General features: G+C 43.3%; 1 protein-coding gene across 2 annotated transcripts in view; it reads left to right on the top strand.

The window, feature by feature from the left end:
* MYZAP (myocardial zonula adherens protein) overlaps window positions 1-24,453 on the top strand; it is a 584,270-nt gene that overhangs the window by 131,418 nt on the left and 428,399 nt on the right. For both annotated transcript variants that reach the window (XM_069222400.1, XM_069222399.1), the window contains exon 3: window positions 24,221-24,307. In XM_069222400.1, coding sequence (XP_069078501.1) covers window positions 24,221-24,307 — 87 coding nt within the window. The remainder of the gene's footprint in view (window positions 1-24,220; window positions 24,308-24,453) is intronic.

The raw sequence follows: 24,453 nt of genomic DNA, 5'->3' as shown, positions 1-24,453 counted from the left end.
CATGAATAACCACACCGGTTTAGTAGAATTTTATGAATGTTTATTCCCTATTAATTACAATCTAAGATTAAGTGCGTTAATCTCAAAACCAAGAAACATAACAGCATAGTCACAATGTGGCAACTTTGATAAGATTTCATTAAGGCAAGAATCACAAACATTAGAACATAGCACGGCATAAACATAGATCAAAGTATAGCAGAGTATTGATATCACGTCAGTTCAACAAAGCATAGTCCCAGTCGTTTGTCTATTTGCGTCAATTTGGTGAACACCTGTCCTAACCACTGATTAGCATTCGCATGTTGGGCTTCATGCAAACAATTTAGAACACCAATTTGGAAAACATCTAGCTATGGTCTCTGTCAAAACAAGCAGTTGGTACCTAGAAAGGAAAAGCAAACAGACAAATTACAAATGCATTGTCATAATTACCCTCCAAAGATTAGGTCAGCGCACAGGCTTAGTCTTCGTCTTCAGGACATTAGTCAAATCGCCATCAGTCAGGACTTAACTAAAGGGTATAAAGGGCACTTTCCTCCTAAGGAGGTAAAGTGTAAATGGGCAGTCTAAGGACAAGGATGGTTTTAATAAAGTCTCAAGTCACCAAACAGAGTGACAGAGTTTCTGGATAAAATCAATAGCATTCCCTACCTAATATCCCCGACCTTTCTGTGACATGAGTTTTTATCCTTTTTTCGTAGTACATTCCCCCAAAATTCTATTGGACATTTACTATAGCCCACAATCTTTAACCTATCAAATTTAACATTCGGTAATCCCAATTGTCACCCCTTGTTATTTTACAGATCGTTGATTGGTCTTCATAATTGACGTCTTCAGAGGTGGCACATCCGGCGTTACTTCATATTTTGGCATTTCTTGGCACATCCTTTGGGTCAGCAGTTTCATTGTTCACTGGTCTAAGTGACCTTGTACATAACATTAATCTACACTTGTTTCAATATTTTATAACATTCATTTAAGGGCACCGAAGATGTGCCTGGGAACGGATCTAACATGGATACATTTGTCTTCCAAGTTTGAAGAAAAAGAACATTTGCAGGGTCATGGCCCCTTGTGAGTCAGCACACTGAAAAACAGAAAACTGCATTTAATATGAGAACCGAGCAGCTAAACTGCAGCTCACGCTAACTTAAGGCCTATTAAGAATTTCAATACAGTTTCAACAATACGAACATTAATATAAGCTTAATTGAACATAACAAAAACATTTTATTCATCATTATTAGTTGCGTCTACATTGGTGGCCACTCATCGTGGTCACAATTCCAGCACACGTTTAAACAAAATCGCTATTATTATAGTTTTCCATGCAGTATCATCACACATTAATATATAGATATTTTGTTCTAATATAGGTTATGTAAACTACGCTCTCTCACTGCCAAGGGTCAATTAGCTTTGCTGTGTACATTCTGCCAATTTAGAAAAGAATAGAAAACTAAAACACAGAGTGTGCTTGCTGATAAGTGAATTGGTGAGTGGGGCATTGATGAGATTAAGGTCAGTCAGATGAGCATGGAATATGTGCAAGAGTGCAGTGTTTGCATATGTCATGGATTTACATTTTTGGATTTTCATTTTAAAAGTGTGATTTCCCTCCTGATTTAGGTACACCCCTAACAAGCAATCAGGGTGATATTCAAATATATCAACACTTGTGTTACGAAGACCTTCCTCCCTTTCCTTGTGCCACATTTAATTATTAATTTATTGGTCTTTTGGGGGGAAGGGATGGAGATGGAGGTAGAAAGGTTGAATAAGGAATCTGTATGACAAGTGATAGTAATGTAACTGACACAACACCAGGTCTGACGCATTTCAGTTTTTGTTGCCCTGATTACTAGATGCAGCTTTTTTTTCAGCTGTTGAGTATGAAAAACTATTCCGCAAAATGTTTTAAAAATAGGTCTATTTGCCTGATTCTTCCCACTAACAGTCATTCAGAGGGCCTTTAGTTCAGGACAGTACTGAGGGAACACAACACTTTTTTTATCATTCTGCCCATTAGGCTGTCATTTTTAGGTTAAACCTGCAGGCAGCAGTCATGCGCTGTTGCTATGGTGATGATCTCTTGTGTTTAAAACATATATATAATATTATTATTTTTTACTAGAAAGGGACTGTTAGCTCTCTCATTACTTACCATTGGTTGGCTTCTTCATCACTCTCAGTACCTTAATCCTCCTAGGGCAGCACATGCAAACAGCACTTCCTCTTCTTGTGTGGTCATCCTGTCTTTCTTTCGATGGAGCATGGCCTAAGTACTGATTAACTGATCTTTATTGGTGTCCTTCCGCTACTTGCAACTTCATTGAGTTATTTTTTGTTTGTTTCCCACGTGATCACTTCCTCATTGATTTGCTCTTGTTGCTTCCCCTTGCTGCTTTCACCCACCTCTCTCCCTCCATCGCTTGCTACGAGACTGCTTTCAGTTGCCTCCACCCATTGCTTGCCACGTGACTGCTTTTAACCAATTTGTCTTTTATAAGATACCATGATAAGTTATTTTATTGGGCAAATCACGTTCAAAGGTTAAGTGGATTAGATATGGCAGTGTTCATCAAGGGATACAACACTAGAGGCGGTTCCTGTAGTTAGTGGGCTATTGAACAATGATAGCCAAGAGCTGGACTTCACTACTAAGAGAATAACGTGTTTGATTTTCAATAACACTCTATTTCCCCTACTGTAGCCACACTGACATAACACAGCCAACACCTCTTTATAACCCAACTTGCATTATACAACAAAAATAGCAGAATTGTTGTGTAATTTCCATGTGCTCTGAGTTGAAAATGGGTAATACAATGCTAAGAAAGCAATTGGCAAAGACGCTTTCAGTGAAATGTTGTTCCACTCCTCCAATCCTTGATGCTATTGCCACTGCCATGGTTCAGAAGATTAGGAACTTTATCACTAACTCAAGAAGAGTTCTTTTGGAGCCTCATGGCAACAGCATTGTATGACTTGATTCTAACCCTCTACCCACCATTGTGCTCAACCCGTAGAAACGCTAACCAGCATATAGGTCTTGTAACATTGCAGCTACTTCTTGTTTATGCTCCCAATGCTATTTCATGTAGTACTTCTTAAAAACTAGAAGCAATATGCTGTTTGATTATATGTATAGCTCGAGGTTAATGGTGCACATTTATGATCAGTTAAAGCCCACATTAAATATACAAGAAATCACCAAATGCGCACACCTGTTTCTTTCATATATCACAATTTGGAGTTGAAAATGACCAATATCCAAGCTTTGGCTTATTTCCATAATTTAATTCTTTTAGGGACATTTTTAGGTTTAGTGTGCAAGCGCTCTGACGTGTTGTAAACTATCTGTGGGCTTTTAACCACTCCCAACACACGCCGTCACTATCACTCATTTATGGGCTTGCCTTTCAAAATTCTTTGTTATCATTGGCAAATGCTTCACGTTTGCCCCTTCTTGGGGCAGTTTTGTTGCTGCCTTGGCCATCGACCCTGTTACAAGGATAATTGCACATTTAGTGATACGTTGTGACTGGTAGCAAACTTTTTTTCTTTTGTGTCTCTCCTTCCTGCTCATGTTCATGGCAGCCGTGGTGATTTGAATTGGCTTGCTTATGTCAACTGTTTTACTTTTCATTTTCAATTTATGTTGCAAGAAAAGTCAAGTTAGGAATTTACAATGCTAATAGCTCTAACTCAAACAAACGTGAGACCTATTGCATTGCAAATGGTTATTATGTGGTGCCCAAATAATGTACAATACTACATGGTCAATGTAGCTGTTGATCTCTTACACAGGATGTCAACCTGTAGGAAAGCCAGCCCTTTTGCCCTGATCACTCCCATTTTTGGAATGATGCTGGTGGTTATTGACACTGGAAGTGCACTGGGCTCTGCCAACCAGGCCTGGGACCAGTGTTCTGTCGTCTAATTGGTGGAATTCTAATTGTCAAAACAACCTATCTGCAAGTCCCTAGTATATGGTAGGGCGTGTAGGTTTAGAGACCCCAGTGGACTCAATACATTAAAGTATGCCCTGCTGTGGTGTCTGGTGTCATAGAAAAGCCAATTCTGCCTTGCAGGCTGGTTTTAAATTAAAACTATGTCCAAACAGATGCCAGCTTGACCAGGACCAATGCAAGTCGACGCAAACCCTCGCAAAACCTCACAAAGCCTCACTGCACAGCTTTAACCAATGCAACTCGACACAAAGCCTTGCAAAGCCTCGCTGTACAGCTTCATTAGAACTGACCAAGTGCTGCTCCATGTGACACGATGCAGGACCTCAAATCGCAGCCCTCGCAGCTCCTTGGAACAAACGCCGGGCAACGAAAAGCCTCTCAAAGCAGTGCTGAGCAGACCGCGCACATTAGACATGAGGTACAATACTCAGCAAGCCTAACTTGGTCATGTGTCTGCCTGTGCTTCAAAACAGTCAGCCTGAATTTGTGACTTTGTCCTGGTCCAGCACGACCAGATGTCCTCAGTTTGGGATTTTGTGCCTTATGGCGCTATTTTTACTTAACCCTTTTGAAATTGATATCTCCGGTTCCCTACATTGGATTTTTGTCACTTTAGTGTAATTTTAAATACACAAATATTTTCTATCTTTATAAATGGGTTTTGGATTTTTAATTGTGTTGTGTCTTATTTATTTACTGTTTTGGTGATATTAAATACTTTACATGTGCCAATCTCTTAAGTTAAGCCTTACTGCTCATTTACCAAGCTACCAATTATTGAGCAAGGATTAACTGACTGAACGTTGACTGGACCTATTTAGTGATTGTTGTATTATTGCTAATTAAGGGTGACTACCCTCACCTACTAATAACCCACTTTCTTACATTGTTGCACAGGCGTGGGAACCAGAACTTGTGTTTGATAATACAATTCATCATTTAATATGGACCATTAAAAATCCTCTAAATTAACCTAGTGCAAAAAAGAAAGTGTTTTTAATTTTGTAATTTGGACTAATACTAATTGATTCACTTTTAATATTTTCTAAATTAGTCCAACCTCAATGTTTGCAAAGTTTTTGCTCTGAAATGCAAAGGATACCATGGAGCTTTGTCCAGCTAGCCAATCCTCTCCAATTCACAGAGCTTTAGGGATGTGTGTAGTGCTTGGAGATTATCAGTACCCTCCAACTTCAGAAAGTTAGTGCTGATAAAGGCCCTTATGGCCTGGGTGGAAGCCCACCTAGTAGACTAGTACTCTATCACAGACGAGGCTCCAGAAACAGAAGGACAGAGGGAGGAAGAGCCCTCTATACCTCAGAGAAGAGGTTGAACACTTCTTTATACACTAACACTCGCACTCTCTCTCTCTCTGTCTCTCTCTCTTTCTCTCTCTCTCTCTTTCTCTCTCTCTCTTTATCTCTCTCTCTCTCTCTCTCTCTCTCTCTCTCTCTCTCTCTCTCTCTCTCTCTCTCTCTCCCCCCCCAGGGTCTTTTTTAGAGCTAGTAGGAGAAGAGGATCCACCAGAGGTAAGCCAGACCTGTCCCTCAAAGAAAGAGAGCTTGAGGCACAACTAGATTATATAGCTTTAGAAGCAGAGACGTTGGCCCTGGCCATTAAAAAGTGGTTCTGTGAGGAGAGGAGGACTACTCGAGGTGGCGGAGAGGAATATGATGGCAGCGAAGAAGAGACAGAAGTGTCTAGGGATGTTGGGTTTGATTCCAGGCTACCCAAGGGGATTGTTTTTAAGTACTAGGAAGGGAATGACATAGATAAATGGCTAGCAGTTTTTGAGAGGGCCTTCAGGTTAAGGAGGGTGAGTTCTCAGTATTGGGGTTTACTCCTGTGGTAGTATATCTCAGTAACTGGGAGGGATAGGCTCTTGACCTTAGAGGATGAGGTGGCTTAATAATAACCCTACATAAAGCAGAGCTTGATCAAACTGTTTGGTTCAACACCTGAGCAATACAGGATGAAGTTTAGGGGCACCGTATAGTTAATACCCAATCATGTGCTGAACTTTGTAAACATCTGTGAAGACACTAGAGGGCTGGATACAGGAAACCAAAGTAAGTACCTATGGGGGCAGGGGAGCTGTACAATTTTAATGAGGAGCTCTGCCAAGGACAAAGGGATTCCTTGCCTCTAGGCAAGAGAAGGGTGATGCCAGTGATGTTCAGAGTCTATTGGTAGGATGGAGTCCTATATACTGTGGCCAGCTACCCCAAACCTGGGGAAAACAGGAGCTGTGTGGTTCCCCCAGAAGTACAGACAGTTCCTCGCCACATTGGCTAATGGCATCCCCTTGGTAGAACATTAGGGACATACAAAGACCTAGAACAGGCTGGTCAACCATTTCTATTGGTTCCTTTTGTCTGACAAGTTAAAGGAGTTTTGCAGCTCCTTTGTAACTTGTGAAGCCAGTGGCAAGATGGGAGAGAAGCCAAAGGCTCCCTTGATACCACTGCCAGTTGGTCTCCTAGACCCACCAACATCCTCTGGGAAAAGGTATATTTTGGTAGTAGTGGACCATGCCCCCAGATATCTAGAAGCAATACCCCTCAGGACAGTCATTGCTCCCACAGTGGACAAAGCCCTAATTGGCATCTTCGCCAGGGTGGGTTTCTTAAAGGTAGTCTCAGACATGGGGACTAACTTTATATCTGCCTATCTGAAGGTTATGTAGGATGAACGTGCCATTGCCTACAAGTTCACCACCCCATATCATCCCCAGACCACTGGTCTGGTAGAAAGGTTCAATAAGACCCTGACCGGCATGATCATGAGCTTATCTGAGAAGCGCAAGAGGAAATGGGATGTTCTCCTCCCATGCCTGCTGTTTGCATACAGAGAGGTGCCGCAGAAAGGGAATGGTTTTAGCCCTGTTAAGTTACTGTTTGACCTTCCTGTAAGAGGGCCATTGTTATGTTACATTACCTGATACCTGAGAGGGTATCCAGGCGCTTGGGCATTTGTGTAGGTTCCCAAGATCCTAATATGAAGAGCCAAGTCTTCAGCTTTGTGCGGAACTCAAGAAGTGAGGAGGAGGCTCTGACGTGTAGAGGAAGACCATTCCATGTCTTGGGTGCAGTGTAAGACAATGAGTTTGGTTGGAGAGGCTTGGGAGAAGCCTCTCAAGGAGCCAAAACGAGATGAACTACATTATGTGCTAGGTTTGCGGTCCCGCATGACAAAGTACATGAAGAGTGCAAGAAGCAACTTGGAGGCCAGCCAAGAGCTTATCAAGCTCTAGTACAAAAAAGGGCAACTATGCCTGAGTATCCGCCAGGACAGTTGGTGTGAGTTTTAGAGCCCATGACTCCCAGGGCCCTCCTGGACACGTGGACTGGGCATTACCCCCATTCTAGAGGAGAAGGGTGAGGGAACCTACTTGGTATACCTTAGCACCCCTTGAGTCCCCACCAAGACAGGGGATAAACGCCCCCCCCTCAACACAGGACATACATGACCAAGCTGATGGTCACAGATGAAAGGGAGGAGGAGGAGGAGGAGAGTGAGCTACCAATAGATCCCCTCTTTACTAATGCACAAGATGGGTCAGTGGAGGAAGTGATACTCTTCCCCGAGCTGACAGACCAGCAACAGAAAGACTGGAAACAAGTGTTGCACCAGTTATCTGGACTGCTCTCCCTGACCCCTGGCCTAGCCAATTGGTGTGCCCATGACATTGACACTGGTGACAGCCTACCTGTCAAAAACAAGCTGTATAGTTTTGGTGACTAAGTCTGAAGTTAAAAATCTTCACGGCTATCAAACGACGATGCTCCTTCCTCGGACACTCTTGCAGCCTTGCCCTGCTGTACTTCTACCTTCTCAGATACTTTTTCTTTTTTAAAAAAATGTGATGTCTGAAGGTAAGCACTGACCAGTGTATAGAAATCACAGTTCTGGAGTCCAACTGAGTTTCCAAAGTTTTATTTGAGAACAGAACAGTACGTTCTGCAATCAAGATAGAACAGCTCTCAAATCTCTTAAAATTCTAGAACCAGAACCTTCAAGGCGCAAAGCATTGGCAGGAGAGACGGATGATAAGTAAACACAATGCATTTAAGTAACCTACACAATATATGAAAGGTCCTAAACCACTTTGTGTATGTGAACTGTGCTCCATTGCGGTCTGCCTGAACATTTGGCTCTGCCTCAGTCTAGTGTGACCAGAAGTCTGCGGTTGGTGCTTTTCTCTTGTAAATGCTATTTTGAGCCTACAACTTTAAAAGTCAGTAACTCTGATTCTACTGATCAGGTTTTTGCTGTTTTGGTGTCAAATAATGTATTAAAATGTACTCTATTTTTCTATATTGGTCTGGGATTTTTATTGTGTTGTGTTTTCACTGTATTAGTGTTGGTGTGCTGCATAAATACTTTACACATTGCTTCTAAGTTAAGCCTGGATGCTTTTTGTGGCAAGCTGCTCAGGGTTAAGCACAGGTTAATTTAATGACTTTTTGTGGTCCACCCTGCAAGTGGCTGTGGTTGTTGGTTGACAAGGGCTCACACCTCAGTCAAGCAACAACCCAATTCCTCACAAGCAGAATATTTAGATTATTTGTGGATAGCTACTATATGATGTAAGCACAAATAGGTTGATGATCACCGGCCACACAGGGATATGAATTTGAAAAGAACTAACTGACTGAAATAGGGCAAATGTTCAAACAAAAATCTTGCTCAGTGACAGACCATGCCTCATCATGTAGATTGATGCTAAAACACTGCCACGTTTGACAGCCTAAGCACTTATTTAACTTCTCCACATAGTTCCAATCTTTCTGGCACGGTATTCAGTCCATGCACAGCCACACAGACAGACATTATTAACCGTCTACCTAGGTCTGCTTTTTTCTACATTGAAGCCTTCCCAAGGCTACCGTTTGAATGATGAGGTTGTCAACCTCCTGCTCTGAACTGCGTGAAGACTTGTTTGACTCTTCTCATAGCATTTCAAAGAGTCACTCAAATATTTCTGTATTGTCTAGGTTGAAACACATACCTTTAAACAAGAATATTGCATTCAATAAATGTATTTATAACAAACTATTATGACTAGGTAGGTAGAAATATGAATCATTTTTCTTAAGTCAGTCACCAAAATATCCTTCTCTTCTATGTATGCCACAACTGTGGACACCGTGGATGTTGTCCCCACCTATTGTCTGTGAAAAGGTGATGTGAAGGCGATATTAAAATAAAAACAAAGCCAAATTGTTATTAAATGTTTTTAGTAAGGTATTCTTCATAGGTCGAACTACATTATTTTTCAAACCAAGAATCATTTTTGTCGGACAGAATGGACTGGTAGCCTAGAGATCATATTGCAATTCAAAGTAATAAGGTAAATCACTACTGCACCTATAGTGCATGTCTCCTCACAGCTGGCCATCGGGAGACCCACACTGTAAGCATAAAGAACTCTGGTCCCTAATGTAATTTGGATGTCCAATATTCTCTTTATCTTGATTATGAATGTGCAGCCATGCACAGAATATGTAAAGATAGCCTTAGATAGTAATAACAACTCTGTCAAATTAGTGTAACATCATTTATAGTAACTTGGATCAAAGTAAGCATATTTAACTATTGTTAATGAAGTAATACATAAGAACATAGGTTTGATCCTGCATATTTTTTTTCTTGAGAAACACATAGGAACTAATGGATTAATTACACTTTTTGAGCTTTGATAAAACATCATAAAAACATACAGACTACTCCAGTTCACTTTCAAAGACCATTATGTGACAAATATAGCAGAACTTTAGTTAGTCTTGCTTCACATAATCAAGAGAAGGGTATTCTGGAGTGTGGGGTAACTAAGCGAGAGTAGCTTGCCTCTCTATTTCTCCACTTGTCAAAAAACTCCCTAAAGCTTGGACTATAATTATTCCCAGCCCCTTTCTGAGCTTCAAAGGATGCCTACCCTGTCACTGGTAGCTTACATAAAGCTCTGCTTCCCTTTTGTCTTGCTAATACGCTTGGCTCCAAAACCCAGTGGGGGGGCTGGCTGCCCAAAGAGCTGGTTTGGAGTGACCCCTAGGGAGAGTTTGCCCACTATAATAGCCACACTTCTGGGTGGGCACAGTTGGACTTAGGAACTCTTTCCAACTTGCTGCTTGGGCACAGACTTCAACTTTGCCCACTCAGAGCTTCCCTGCCTTCTTTGATGTCTGCATTGTGACCTTGCTGTTCAGCAACCCACCATTGTCAAACCCAATTTGGGATCCAGCTTGCAGCTTGGCCCGCCAACAACTCATTGACAACCACATTTTTCTATAAACGTTTATAAGTATGAAGGTGAACTTTCAGACGGGGCTAACCTATTACCGGTATCTGACCCGTGCTCTATTGTGGTTGACTTTCACCTTCCCCAGACCAGAAAACCACGTTTGGTGCTTTGTGATTTTTAGCGCATTGTGCTTTTTTACTCTATTCTAACATTAAAAATTCATACCTCCAGATTTAGGTATTGGATTTTTGTCATTTTGGTGTCATTTTATTTATTAAAATATACCCTTTGGGATTTTTCTTTTGTTGCATTTTCAGTTTAGTACTGTTTGATTGCTGCATAAATACTTGCACTGCCCCTAAGTTAAGCCTGACTTCTTTGTGCCAAACTACCAGGGTGTTAAGCAGAGATCTATTTAGTAGAGTTAGTGGTTGACAAGAAATTTAATTATTACTTTGGGTGGGCTCTCACCCCTCTCAACTTTCAAATTGTTCCATGGATCCTTATAGCTTCCTTGCAGTCCTTTACTACAGAATTTGTTTCTCAGCCATGTGCCTCACCAACAACATTTTATGACTCCACCAGTTTGGGCCATAAATCTGAATGGCTCGGTCCACCTCATGAGTTTCACGAAAAAAGCCCTTAGTAACACTATAAACATATGCTACCTTGGGACCATGTTGGCTGGAGGGCTTTCACAGAATACTTATTGAACAACAAGCTGTTTGCCTTCCAAACTCCAACAGACACCCTTAATTCAAAATAGGCTGCATTAGCTGTCTGAAAACGCCGTGATAGGCCTGAATTTATCAGCTGAAGTCATGAACACAATGTGGAGAACATTTTGAAAGATATGTCCACGTGTTTCACAGCAACTGAAGGAAACCGACTTTAAAACAATTTCTGGTGTGGGGGTTCCGTAGTTTTTTAAACATACGTAACCACTGGTTACATAACATGATATATGTATTTAATATGTGCAGATGTTCTGTTGAAGGCATTCTGTGGCCATATCATTTTTATGGTGATCTTCTGCACTTGCATTGAGAAAAAGTTTGTATGTCTTTAGTCACAGTAGTAGTGAGTAAACTAGGAGAAGTGGCACTGGAGGCACTGATATATTTCCTTTGTACAAGGAGTGTAAATATAATAGATGAAATGAAACACTGCAAACATAAATACCAACAATGTGAGGAAGAAGTACTTAGATTCTGAAATATTTTGAGTTGAAAAGCACATTTTGCTACCAAATTTGATGAAAGTTAAAATGAAGAAGATTTAGGGTAAGTGGTAAAGTAGTCTAGGTTTGGATTTAGTATGAACATTCTATTAAGGTATGGCATTGGTTTAGTCTGATTTTTTTTTGTTTTTTTTTTTGTTTAGCTTTTGATGGACATTGAGGTTTTGAGAATTATAGTCAGTCAATGTAAAATGTCTTTACGCATATAAGTTTCAGTATTTTGCTTTAAATATACTTTAGATTTAAAGTTTAGATTTTGGATATTTTGCCCTACAGATGGTGTACACAAACGCATACCAGATATGCGGAAACATAAAGGTTTGCAAATCTTTACTGAGGTTATGTTCTTTGACCTTTGCTTTACTCCTATTTATTATACACCTATAGTACATACATTTAATCGATCATATTATAATTTTTAATGGCCACTTTTCACGTTGTGTGTTTCCATTCAGTCAGTGTTCTGCTTTGTTGCATTTCATCATAATGACAACTTTAGGAGGGGCCACTTATGCCTCTAGTTTTCTTGTATTTAAAAGGTGTGAGTGACACTGGGAGCACTACAGCCTCTACTCAATTCAAAAGCATGGGGAGCTATTGTCAGCGTTGGTGACTTTGAACGCTGGCACTGAAGATGACTGGTGATGTTGGCTCTTATCCTTGTTGGGTGAACAGGACCTGTAAGACACTGGATGCTAATTTGTCATCTCCACTCGTGGCCCGTACTTAAATTTACTGTGGGTAAAACATGTTGGATCTCCATTATTTGTCTACTGCAGTAATTTCTGTTTAGTTCATGTACTGTTATAAGATTGTCCTGTTATACATTTGAACTGTTGGAGATGGGAAATGGAAAGTCTGTTATAAGAATTAGATCAAATACATGATTTTGCAGCAAAAGGAGTGAAAGGGGTCTTGTAAGAAGCAGCACTTCCATAAAGGGTACAGCTAATACATTGCTGCTTCTTCAAGGATTGCATCTATTACCACATCTAGCATTCCATTGTGGGGCACTGTGTATTGTAAAATCTCAGTGCAGTATTGGTGAAGATGTTGGGAGCTTGGATTTCAATGGCACATGAGTTTGAAAATGGTACTAAAATACACCTATCTTTTCTTAATTTAATAAATAGCACGTGGGCATGATATGGTAAAGAATAATATCATGAGTAACAAAATTATTTCATTGTGGATGGTTTGTTTTGAGACATAAATAGACATAAACATATGCCTGTATATTGAAAATGTGGTCTAATTTGACAAAGCGTTCCACTAAAAAAAGAAAAAAATCAAAAATAAGGGACACAATGCTTGAAAACGGATAGTTCAACCAATAAACATTCAACATCTCGATAAATTGTACAAGATTTTAGCTCTAAGCATGACAGCTACATTGTTTGCCCAAATGTGTCGCCTTGAGTTTTACTGAGGGTGGTGGACTTCATTCAGCTGCAGTTTAGAATCCTTGGTACCCTTCTTCGTTGTTCTTCAGAGACTGGAGTGGAGATGCTTTCTGTGAGGTTAATACTTCAGACGTCTGTTGGGACAGTACAGAAAAAAAGCTATAAAACGTCACCCGCATCCCTTTCCAACGTTTGCGACTTTCCCTTTCTTGGTCGTTACCTTTAAGTTATGAACTGCTCCAGTGAGCTCTAAAGATCTTGCTGTTCTCTGAAGTTATGCATAACAGTGTACCTGAGGCCATGTATGCCGCAACAAACCTCGTTGTACTTGCTATTGTCATTGTCGAATAGTGGTTTCACTGCTGGGCATGGTGTTCTTGTAGTTCTTGATTTATGTTAATTTTATCCACATTTGACAACATTTAACACAGTAAGATTTTATACTTATTTCACAGTGCCCAGCCAGTTCTGTCAATGTTTGTAGAAGGTTCTTCATGGCTAAGTCCATTCTCGGTCCGGAATCCATCTAGTCATTATTATTTAAATATAAATTTCTTCTAGAGGGCGGGGGAAGCGTCGCCCCACCCGCTGTGAGCTGCGCAGGAAAAATAGAATGGCAATGAAAATATTTCATTGCCATTTATTTTTCCTCCGCAGCGCTCACCAGCCCAGAAACATGCTGGGCGTGTTCTCTGCTGCCGGCAACAGAGGACTGACTCTGTTTCGGGCAGCAGAGGACTGGAGCAGTGCCTGGCAGGGATGCACCAAAGCGGACAGGTCATTTTGGCCGGCTGCTTTGCGCCGGCCAAAGTGACCTGCGCATTTTGAAGCTCTTCACTCAGCTGTCTAAGACAGCTGGGTGGAGACCAGACACAGGCCTTCAGGGCCTGAATGAGCGTCCGGCCAGGACGCTCCATCCAATCCAGGTGCTTCTTTCGTGCTGGTGAACAGCATGAGAGAAGTGCCTGGATTGGTTAGAGGAGCTCTTCCAGCATCGGAGAGCAGAAGCACACAGAAGGACGTGCGTCCCATGGGCAAGTGCCTTTTCTTTTTTTTAAATGTGTAATGTGTGTGTAATGCATGTGCAAAATGCTATGTACGTGTTTAGTGCATGTACGTGTAGTGTTTGTGTTTATAGTGTTATTTGGGCTTGAGGGGTAGTTTAGGTTGGGGTTTTCGCGAGGGAGTGTTTTTTCAATTTGTTTTTTTTTTTGCGAAGTGGTGGGGCACTTCACTCACCCCACAACTTTAAAAAGGTACAGGCTGCCGCTGCCTATCGCAGCAAAGCTCTAGAAGATCAGTTAAGAACACAAACCAGTACATTCATCAGCCAGTTAAAAATGGGAAGGTCTGGTGGATATCTAAATACTTTATGGTGCTTTATATCTGCTCAGTTGTCATTTTTGATGGTTTAAGATAGTTGTGACACTCTTCCACGCTTTGCACTTGTCTTGAAATTAATTGTGTAATGCCAACATATCCATTTTTTTATTGCTAAATTCACAAATGAGTTCCTTTCACCATATTTTAATTGCATGCTTTTCAAATTGTCCTGCCCAAATTTTGCTTATAGGTTATTTAGCTCGAGTGTTATTTGTTCAAAAACGTGCAGCTTGAATTACTGTCAGTAATGCAAAAATGGTTCCTACTTTTATGTATTATAAAAGAGGTATTGTAAAAGAGGTAAAAGTGCCGATAAAAAACATAGAATCTGCACATCAACCGGCGCCTTGCTTTAAGAAGCTCTGGCTTTGCCTGCCGCACGTTTCGATCACTTCCTTTATGCTAGATAATTAATGTTAATAAAGTAGATTGTGCATGCACCGTGGCGTGAAAGAGGGCGTGCGTCCCCAATAAAAGTATAGAATTTCCTTATGATTCAAGTGACTTAATTTCTCCTTTTGCTGCACATCGTAAAGTAGATAACTCCGCCAAAAAATGTTATTGCAGTCTAATGACCACAGAAACCTACGCTGTAACGTATTTACCCACTTTCGTTTTACTGCAGTTTACTTAATTTCTCGAAGACACATTTTCTCGAAGACTTAGATGTTCAGTGGATCCTGGCCAGGTTTTTCTCGTAGAATTCTCTGTAGAATTATTTAACGCGGAGGCATGTTAAAGAGCAAGTTCTGTAGATGACCGTATCTAGAGAGAAGTTGGATTAGTGATATTAGTTGTGATCTATTGGGCCGATGATCTTCTCATACGGTAAATTTCCCACTAACCGTTTCCACGCGCTGAGCAAACAACCATAAATAAAAGAAATTTGCTTATTTAGAAAAAGCTCGATCTTTGCCAGGTTTATGATTGCAGTCTACTCATTACATTCTTTTTCCGAAAGGCACTTTAATCAGGTGAATGAAAGTGTCCATTGACACTTTTGGTAAAATGGCCATTAACCATTCGAATGAACTAAAACAGCTTGTAAATTCTTGGTTTACGGACTATTTGCCAGGTCTGAAAAATATGGAACAAAAGTTGGCAGCAGCATAGAAATTGTTTTGAAGTGAAGATTGGAATCCGTTCAACCACGCTTGTTAGGATTACAGGTTAGAGTCATAGTCCACAAGAATGTGTCTATAAACTAACTTCCCTATTGTTCTCTTGTTCAGGACATGATTAATTTGCACACTGCTTTTAATCTGATTAAATTGAATTTTATTGGGATGTGACAAGAATGTTTTGATTAACTGTTTTATGGCCGATGTTCCTTATATTCATTGGTGACCTTTCAGGCGTGACCTGAGCGGTGTAACTAGCGAATGGTGGGAGAGGAGCGGGCGGGGAGTGGCTAACCCTGTCCGTAAGTCTTCACAGGTGTCGAGGCGGTTAAAGGGGTCGCAGGAGGCAGGGAGAGGAGAACAGCGGAAGGTTCAGGAGCGGCCCCCGCTTTTGTCTCCAGGTAAGATGTCGACGGTGTCAATGGTATCTGTGGCGTCGGAGGCGCGAGAGGAGTCGGTTCGTTTAGTAAAAGGTGTATATGTACAGGACATGGGGGTGTCCACGGACAGTGCGGGGGCGGGAAAAGGGGTCGCAGCTGGGGAGGAGAGAGGAGATGAAGGGGATAAAGCAGGGAAGGCGAAGGAAGAGAAGGAGAAAGAACCGGCGTCGAAACGGGTCAGGTTACCATATATGGGAACGGCGAAGCCACTCGGGGCGCATTTAACGATGGCCACGAAGGAAAAGATATGGAAAGGGGAATATATTGAGATCCTTAAATTGCTGCACAGGGAGGTCAGGGCGAAGGAAGGCTCGAAAGAAGAGGAGTGGGAGCTTTCAAAGCGACCAAAAGTGCCGGTAACCATTGAGAATTGGACGGCCGCCTTCCTGATTTTCGCCAGTGTTTATTGCGAGCGGTTTCCGGAACGGTCGGTGGCGTTGTTTAAATATATGGATATTATTCGGAAGGCACAACTTAACTACGGTGGTTATGCCTGGCGGCAGTACGATGAAGAATTTAGGGCGCGTATGGCGGCGGACTCCGAGGCGCAGTGGGGAGAAATCGATGCCGATCTGTGGCAACACACCATGGGTCCAGCAAAGTTTGGCAAGACGGTCTTTACGGCCAGTGGTTTGCCTATAATTTATCGGCCCTTTCGTGACCGCCCCACCCAAGGGGTGGGGTCCGGAGGCGCCAGCCCAACCAGGTCCACCAACGCCGGGTCGGTGCGTACAGGAGCTTGCTGGGATTATAACAAAGGACTCTGTATCAGGGAGTACTGCAAGTTTCGGCACGAGTGCTCCAAGTGTGCGGGTAGACACCCAGTCACGTTGTGTGGAGGCCAGCAAAATGCCGCAGCCTCGGGGGGGGGACAGAGTGGGGGTCAGAGCAACAATTATGGGGCACGAGAAGGACTGCGTCAGCGACAAGGGGTGGCGGGGAAGGGCTCGTACGCCGGTTAACGTGGATCGCTTAGAGAGGTATTTAGTGACTTACGATAAGCCGAAAGTAGCGCAGTTTCTGGTGTTGGGTTTTCGATTTGGTTTTAGGCTGGGCTATCGCGGGCCACGGGAGCGGAGATGGGCGGAAAATTTAAAATCCGTGCGCGGGAAAGAGGAGCTGGTACAGGATAAACTGGACAAGGAAGTGCGAGAGGGTCGCATGGCAGGCCCCTTTTCAGAATGGCCTTTGGAGAATCTCATGGTGTCCCCCATTGGGGTGGTGCCCAAAAAGAAAGAGTGGCAGTTTAGGCTCATTCATCATTTGTCGTGGCCGGAAGGTACGTCGGTTAACGATTTCATCCCAGTGGAAGTCACTAAAGTGTCATATGCGTCCGTAGATGTGGCGGTTGAGATGATTGAACAGTTGGGAGCAGGTGCTCTGATGGCAAAAACAGACGTGAAGTCTGCATTTAGATTGCTGCCGGTACATCCGGATGACTTTGGTTTGTTGGGCATCCAGTTCAAGGGGAATTGGTATGTGGACAAGGCGTTGCCCATGGGTTGCTCCAGCTCGTGTGCGCTGTTTGAGCAATTTAGTACGGCTCTCCAGTGGATATTTCAAAAGAATACGGGTCACAAATGGGTGACACATTATTTGGATGATTTTTTCTTTGCTGCGCCGGCGGACAGCACGCTCTGTGCGGCGGTGCTGAGCGGCTTTAAGGATCTCATGGGAGACCTGGGAGTGCCCCTGGCTTCCGAAAAGACAGTGGGGCCAACTACGGCACTGTCGTTTTTGGGTATAGAATTGGACACAGTGGCAGGATTGGCCAGATTGCCGATCGACAAAAAAGCAGACATGGTGGAGCGGATCCAAAAAATGGTGAGCAAGAACAAGGTTACAGTGAAGGAGGTTCAGGTGCTGTTGGGACACTTAAACTTTGCGTGTAGGGTGGTGCGCGCGGGCAGGATTTTTTGCAGACGGCGGTCATTGGCACTGTCGGGACACGCACTCCCGCATCATCACGTGCGGTTGAAAGTGGGAGTGAGAGAGGATTTGCGGATGTGGGCGCAGTTTCTGGAATCTTTTAACGGTATTCCTTTGAAGAGGTGGGACAATTGAGACTGGGATGTACAGATGTTTTCAGATGCGGCGGGGGCCTATGGTTTCGGTGTGTTCTGGGAGGGTCGTTGGTGTGCGGAGGAATGGCCAAAGGCATGGAAGTATGGGGGTCGGAGTATTGCATTTTTGGAGCTTTTCCCGCTGATAGTGGCGGTTTGGTTATGGGGCGAGGAGCTTCGTCACTCGCGGGTGTTGTTTAGGGTCGATAATATGGCAGTGGTGCAGATGGTGAATCGACAGTCGGCGCGCGAAGCGGGGGTATTGCAGTTGATGCGGGCATTCGTTCTTCTGTGCTTGCGCCACGATATATATTTTAGAGCGCTGCATGTGCCAGGGGCGAATAATGACATAGCGGATGCTTTGTCTCGTTCGCAGTGGCAGCGTTTCCATGGATTGACCACGGGTGTCGAATTGAGGAGAGTTCGCATGCCAGAGGTGCTTTGGACAGTAGGCGATCGCGGATGTTACAGCTGGTTATGAACTCGTTGGCTCCGTCTACTCGACGAGCGTATGCAAAAGCTTGGAGTGAGTTCCTGCAGTCGGGGGCACGTTGGCGGGTAAGGCAGGAGGACATAATTGAAGATGTGGTCCAATTTATCATGGATTTAATTGGAAAAGGCCAGAGCAGGGTCACGATTTCGGGTAAGCTGTTGGCGCTCGGGTTCATGGGTAAGTTGATATGGGGCTACCCACCTTCGGCGGGTGAATTAGGATTGAGGATCCTCCAGGGTTGGGAGAAATCGTTGGGGTTGGCGATACGCGTGCGGCGACCGATATCAGTGGCAACTTTAAAAATATTGCTGCCGGCGTTGGGAGAGATATGTTATGATGCTTATGAGACGTTAATATTCAGAACTTTGATGTCGTGGTTGTTTTTCGGAGCGTTTCGGGTGTCTGAGTTGCTGGGGTTACGGGACAGACGGAGGATCAGATGGGATGAGGTACAGAGTAGGCAGGAAAATTTGGCGTTACATGTAAGGTATTCAAAGACAGATCAAAAAGGGACAGGGGTTACAGTATACTTGAGGCCCTATCCGATCAGGTGCGTTTGTCCGGTCTTTTTGGGGAACCGGTTGAGGGAAAAGGCTAAGTCATCAGAAGGTCCAGTTTTTTGTCATGCGGATGGTAAGTGGGTGTCCGCGGCCCAACTATTGGCGGTTTTGAGAAAGGGTTTGGCCAGGATTGGCTTGGAGCCAAGAGAATTTGGCACACACTCCTTTAGAATTGGGGTGGCCACTGAGGCAGGGAACAAGGGGTGGAAGAGAGAGGAATTGATGGCCCTGGGAAGGTGGAAATCGGACTGTTTTCGGCGCTACGCGCGGGGTTGGGACGGTTAAAAAGCTCTAACATGTGCTGTGAATGGGTTCATGATTGTTTTTCTTTTTCAGGTGTGGTACTGGGGCCGGAAGCTGAGTTCCTGGAGCTATGGGTCATTGGACATTCATTTATAAAGTGGGCGCAACGGCAAGCGCAGAGAACGTCCATTGGAGATAACTTGGGGTTGGATTCGTCGCGTTACAGGATTAAATGGATAGGAAAAGGGGGTATGCTATGGGAGGAGCTGTTGCCAAGGCTTCAAAGTTTAAGGGGCAGGGCACATTGTCCGGACGTGCTGCTTATTCATTTAGGAGAAAACGATTTAGTTCGTACAACGGGTTTAAATTTGTTGAAAAGGATGAAGGGAGACTTGCAAGTTCTGTTGGAGCAGTGGAGAGGATGTCATGTAGTTTTCACAGCATTTGTCCCGCGTAGGGTATGGAGGGGAGCGAGGAAGCCTGGGGCTATTGAGAGAGCCAGGTGGAAGTTGAACAAAGAGATGAAAGGATTTTGCGTCGGGAGAGGGGTAACATTTTTAGAGCACCTTGATTTAAAATTTGAGGATGCTGAATTTTTTAGGGATGATGGGGTACACTTGTCATTCATAGGAATGGAATTGTACTTATTGCAGGTGAAAGAGCAGTTCAAGCAGTTGTTCAAGGAGCCCTAGAGGGGGGGCAGAAAAGTCAGGGTCTTTTCTGGTGGCGGGGACAGCTGCAGGGCAGCTAGTAAAAACTCGGGTGGAGGACGGAGTTGGCAGGGCAGGTCAGGTATTAGGACGGGAAGGAGTATTAATTAGACAGGGACAGGCAGGGGACTGCTCATTAGCGGACAGGTTCAAAGAAGAGGAGGGGACGGGGAAAGAAAGGAGACAAGAGGAAGGAGGAGACAGGACGAGAAGAAAGGGGGGAGGGATCGGGTAGGGGAGGGGGAGGGGTGGGGACAGGTGAATTGATGTCTAGTGAGGCTTTAGTTTTGTAAGGCAAAGGCCAGGCGGGGTAGGTTTAGGGGCACCTGTTCCAATAAAGCGGCCTTTTACACACATATAAGAACGCGTGTTGGTCTGGTCACTCTCTCCCAATGGGGCCTCGGGGGGAGGACGAGGCACGAGGAGTTCCCCCCCGGGGTCTTTGGGCGAGGTGGCACGACCCGCGACGCGGTTGGGCGTCCGGGGTGCCAGTCAAGGGAGGGGTGGGGGGCCTATTTAAGCGGACATTTTGTGTCCCCAGCCACCATTTCGTAAGGTGACCTGGTGGCTGGGACGTTAGTCTAGGCTCTACGGGGTTTTGCTTTCTCCCGCCCTCCCTCCCAATTGATAGGGTTGTTCTTGTTGGAGCAGGTGCCTCCTATGGTGGTTAGGGTGTCGCTTTGGACAGGTGCAGGCCCAGCGGGGGACAGCTGCACGGCAGCTAGTAAAAACTCGGGTGGAGGACGGAGTTGGCAGGGCAGGTCAGGTATTAGGACGGGAAGGAGTATTAATTAGACAGGGACAGGCAGGGGACTGCTCATTAGCGGACAGGTTCAAAGAAGAGGAGGGGACGGGGAAAGAAAGGAGACAAGAGGAAGGAGGAGACAGGACGAGAAGAAAGGGGGGAGGGATCGGGTAGGGGAGGGGGAGGGGTGGGGACAGGTGAATTGATGTCTAGTGAGGCTTTAGTTTTGTAAGGCAAAGGCCAGGCGGGGTAGGTTTAGGGGCACCTGTTCCAATAAAGCGGCCTTTTACACACATATAAGAACGCGTGTTGGTCTGGTCACTCTCTCCCAACGCGGAGGCATGTTAAAGAGCAAGTTCTGTAGATGACCGTATCTAGAGAGAAGTTGGATTAGTGATATTAGTTGTGATCTATTGGGCCGATGATCTTCTCATACGGTAAATTTCCCACTAACCGTTTCCACGCGCTGAGCAAACAACCATAAATAAAAGAAATTTGCTTATTTAGAAAAAGCTCGATCTTTGCCACGTTTATGATTGCAGTCTACTCATTACATTCTTTTTCCGAAAGGCACTTTAATCAGGTGAATGAAAGTGTCCATTGACACTTTTGGTAAAATGGCCATTAACCATTCGAATGAACTAAAACACGCTTGTAAATTCTTGGTTTACGGACTATTTGCCAGGTCTGAAAAATATGGAACAAAAGTTGGCAGCAGCATAGAAATTGTTTTGAAGTGAAGATTGGAATCCGTTCAACCACGCTTGTTAGGATTACAGGTTAGAGTCATAGTCCACAAGAATGTGTCTATAAACTAACTTCCCTATTGTTCTCTTGTTCAGGACATGATTAATTTGCACACTGCTTTTAATCTGATTAAATTGAATTTTATTGGGATGTGACAAGAATGTTTTGATTAACTGTTTTATGGCCGATGTTCCTTATATTCATTGGTGACCTTTCAGGCGTGACCTGAGCGGTGTAACTGTTCTGACCGAAGGTTGATCTTCCCACACTCTGAGTCATCCTGCATACTTTTATGCTAAAACTGTGACCTGGGACTCATTCTGGACTGAGGCTAGCTCTATGTGATATGTAGATGGAGATGAACTGTCTTTATGGAATTATTAATCTGCAATGAATTTGACCACTTGACCTATCCAAAGAAGATATACTATATTTCCTATGGTGCTCCACTGCTTCCTGGATGAGTCCACATTTTAATTCAAGGTTCTTCACACCGTACAATAATCTTTCAGGGCAAGGGCTCAGGGTACCTTTAGAAATTGGCACATAACGGTGACCTACAGTGGACCTTATTATCATTAACTGCCCACCACCTTTCCAATAATGCATTTAAATAGCTAAAAATGGGTGAAAGACCCTTGGAGTCCAAGGACTAAGCTTTTAAAATGTTATGAGCCAAAAGCTTGAGGTCAGAACCAGGTTACGTGTGCTAAAGGATTAAACTGGAAATGGAAGTTTTCCATTTTGCATACAACTGCACTCTTCCGAAGGAAGTTGCAAAAATGAAAAAAATATCATATTGGGGTTCCCCTTCACTGTTTGGAGTGTAACTTCCCACTGATAATCTTGTGCTGCAACTTTACACACTGGACTTTAAAAAACTACACAAATTATTAAATGAGTATTAGAACATTGGAATGTTGGGACCACCACTGAAGACCACAGAGTGCTGGATAGCCAATAATGGCTGGTACCTTTTCTGTTTGACTGTTTAGCCATACTCCTTATTTAAGACTCTTCCATTGTTTTAGGCCCTTGCCTTTGGTTGAGGCCTATACATCTGTAGAGGGCTGTTAACAACCACTATAAGCCATTAAGGGGACACTAATCATTTTTGCACTTAGTATGGCTGCTTTAACGACAATGTTAGGGTGATGAGACTGTATTATTGTGGCCATCTAAAGGAGGTGGTGCCCTTAATCCAGAAGTGACAGAAGCTTAACTTCAATCGCTATAACACAGGATATGTTAGCTTTCATTTGGCGCAAAAAATAAATTCACAGATTTGTATCATATGAGATATATATATGCATTTGAATTACAAGATGCATTGACTATAGCCCTTATGTAGAACACAGATATTCATACTACAGGACGAGTCACAGTGTGCACAAGTTTAAATTAAGGATACAATAGGGAGTTGCATCATTTGACCCAAAATTGCCATTGCATTGCTTCGTGTCCTGTTTAATTTGTTACTGTTCATGAACGTGAGAACCCATTGATCCATTAAGGATGATTAGGTTTGGTTTTCGTTCAAGGTATGGTCTCTATCCGAGCCAAATACATGTTTTTTCTTATACATTTCATGTTCTTAAGTCCTAAATGGTTACATTAAGTACAGCTTTGTACACCTCTACACTATGTCGAGTGCAGCACAGGCTTCTGTGATGAAGGGGGCCCAAAGACTCGGGCATCTTCCTCCTCAGCCTATTTTTCTCTACATCTCTGAGGTGGCCGGCAAAAGTAAAATTCAAGGGTCCCCTTGCCAAAGTTTGCTAGAAGGAGTCTCCTACGTGTGTGTTATATCACTGTCTGGCATGCAGGGCAGTGGGGAATCAATCATAGAAATACTAAATGTGAGCTGTAAAAACTGTCACTTTTTCAAAATCTAAGCGTTTTTAAAATACCTTGCTCTGTGCCACCATTTATACCTACTTGTTCCAGGTCGTGCTGCTTTTATAGAAATATCACTCACCAAAACTAGTGTTTTATGCTTCTGAAAACTGCATTAATTAAACCGTGAACACTACTAAGGGTCCGCCTAGAACTGCACGCTGGGCTTCTAGCATCAGCATAGAGGAAACAAAGTTTGGGAAAAATCATGGACGCTCAAAAAGAAAAGGCCTTTAAAGATGACCTTCTTTAACTTGCAACTGTGCGCCTTTTATTTTTTCTTGAAATCAAAAATTTTAATCATAAGTGTGATTTGCAAAACAATTGGAATAGCAGACAGTGATGAAAATACGTTTTTTTTGTTTGTTTTTTAAGGTCTGGGTGTCGCTCACAGAGTTCCACGGAGTTGATTTACAACTCCATGGAATCCAGCGGAGACAGAGTTCCGTGAGTGCCAGAGTGCCACTGCTGCCTGCCCTAGTGGCACCCTGTCCTGAATGCGCCCGATCTCAGAAGCGCTAAGCAGGATCGAAACTGGCATATCGCTTCCGAGATCAGGCACATTCAGGAGAGGGCCGTAGGCAGTGAAAACTGCCATTTCGGGCCTCTTGTGCAAGAGGCCTAGACAGTTGTTTGTCTCATAACTGAGCTGCAGTGAACAAGCGGGGAGCTCCGCTCCGCAGGGGGGCTAGCAGAGACATTTTGGCTGAACTCCGCACCCCAAGCCGAGTGCGGAGTGCCAAAAACTCTGATAGCTTCGCCAGCGCAGCAGAGCTCACTGCCCTCGCCTAGTTTTTTAATTTTTTTTTATAACGTTCTTCAATTGCCATCTTTTCATCCTTCCTCGTGAATTGTTTCTGAAAGGTGATAGATGAGTGTCATTCTCCTTTAAGGTATGGCTGATAACCAGCAGCGTTTTAAATATATATATATTTTTAATTTTGCACATTAGGTTGACAAGACAAGTTCTCCTTCAAGGCGAAGACGGAAGAATGGAATTTTGCATCCTGAAAAAAATCAAACTGATCAACCTACATTGGTAAGTTATAAAAAAAAAAAAAAACTAGCCTTTTTTTTTTTGTTGTTGTATTTTTGTATATGCTTCTAACACATGCAGAAAGAAATAAGGGATGATTTTTTAGATTGTAAATTAATCAAATAATACTTCATTAACTTGATCTGACT

This window comes from Pleurodeles waltl, chromosome 3_1, assembly GCF_031143425.1.
Source record: "Pleurodeles waltl isolate 20211129_DDA chromosome 3_1, aPleWal1.hap1.20221129, whole genome shotgun sequence".
NCBI classification, from domain to species: Eukaryota; Metazoa; Chordata; class Amphibia; order Caudata; family Salamandridae; genus Pleurodeles; species Pleurodeles waltl.
The sequence above is the reverse complement of the archived record's forward strand: the minus strand, read 5'-3'. Positions and strand labels throughout refer to the sequence as shown.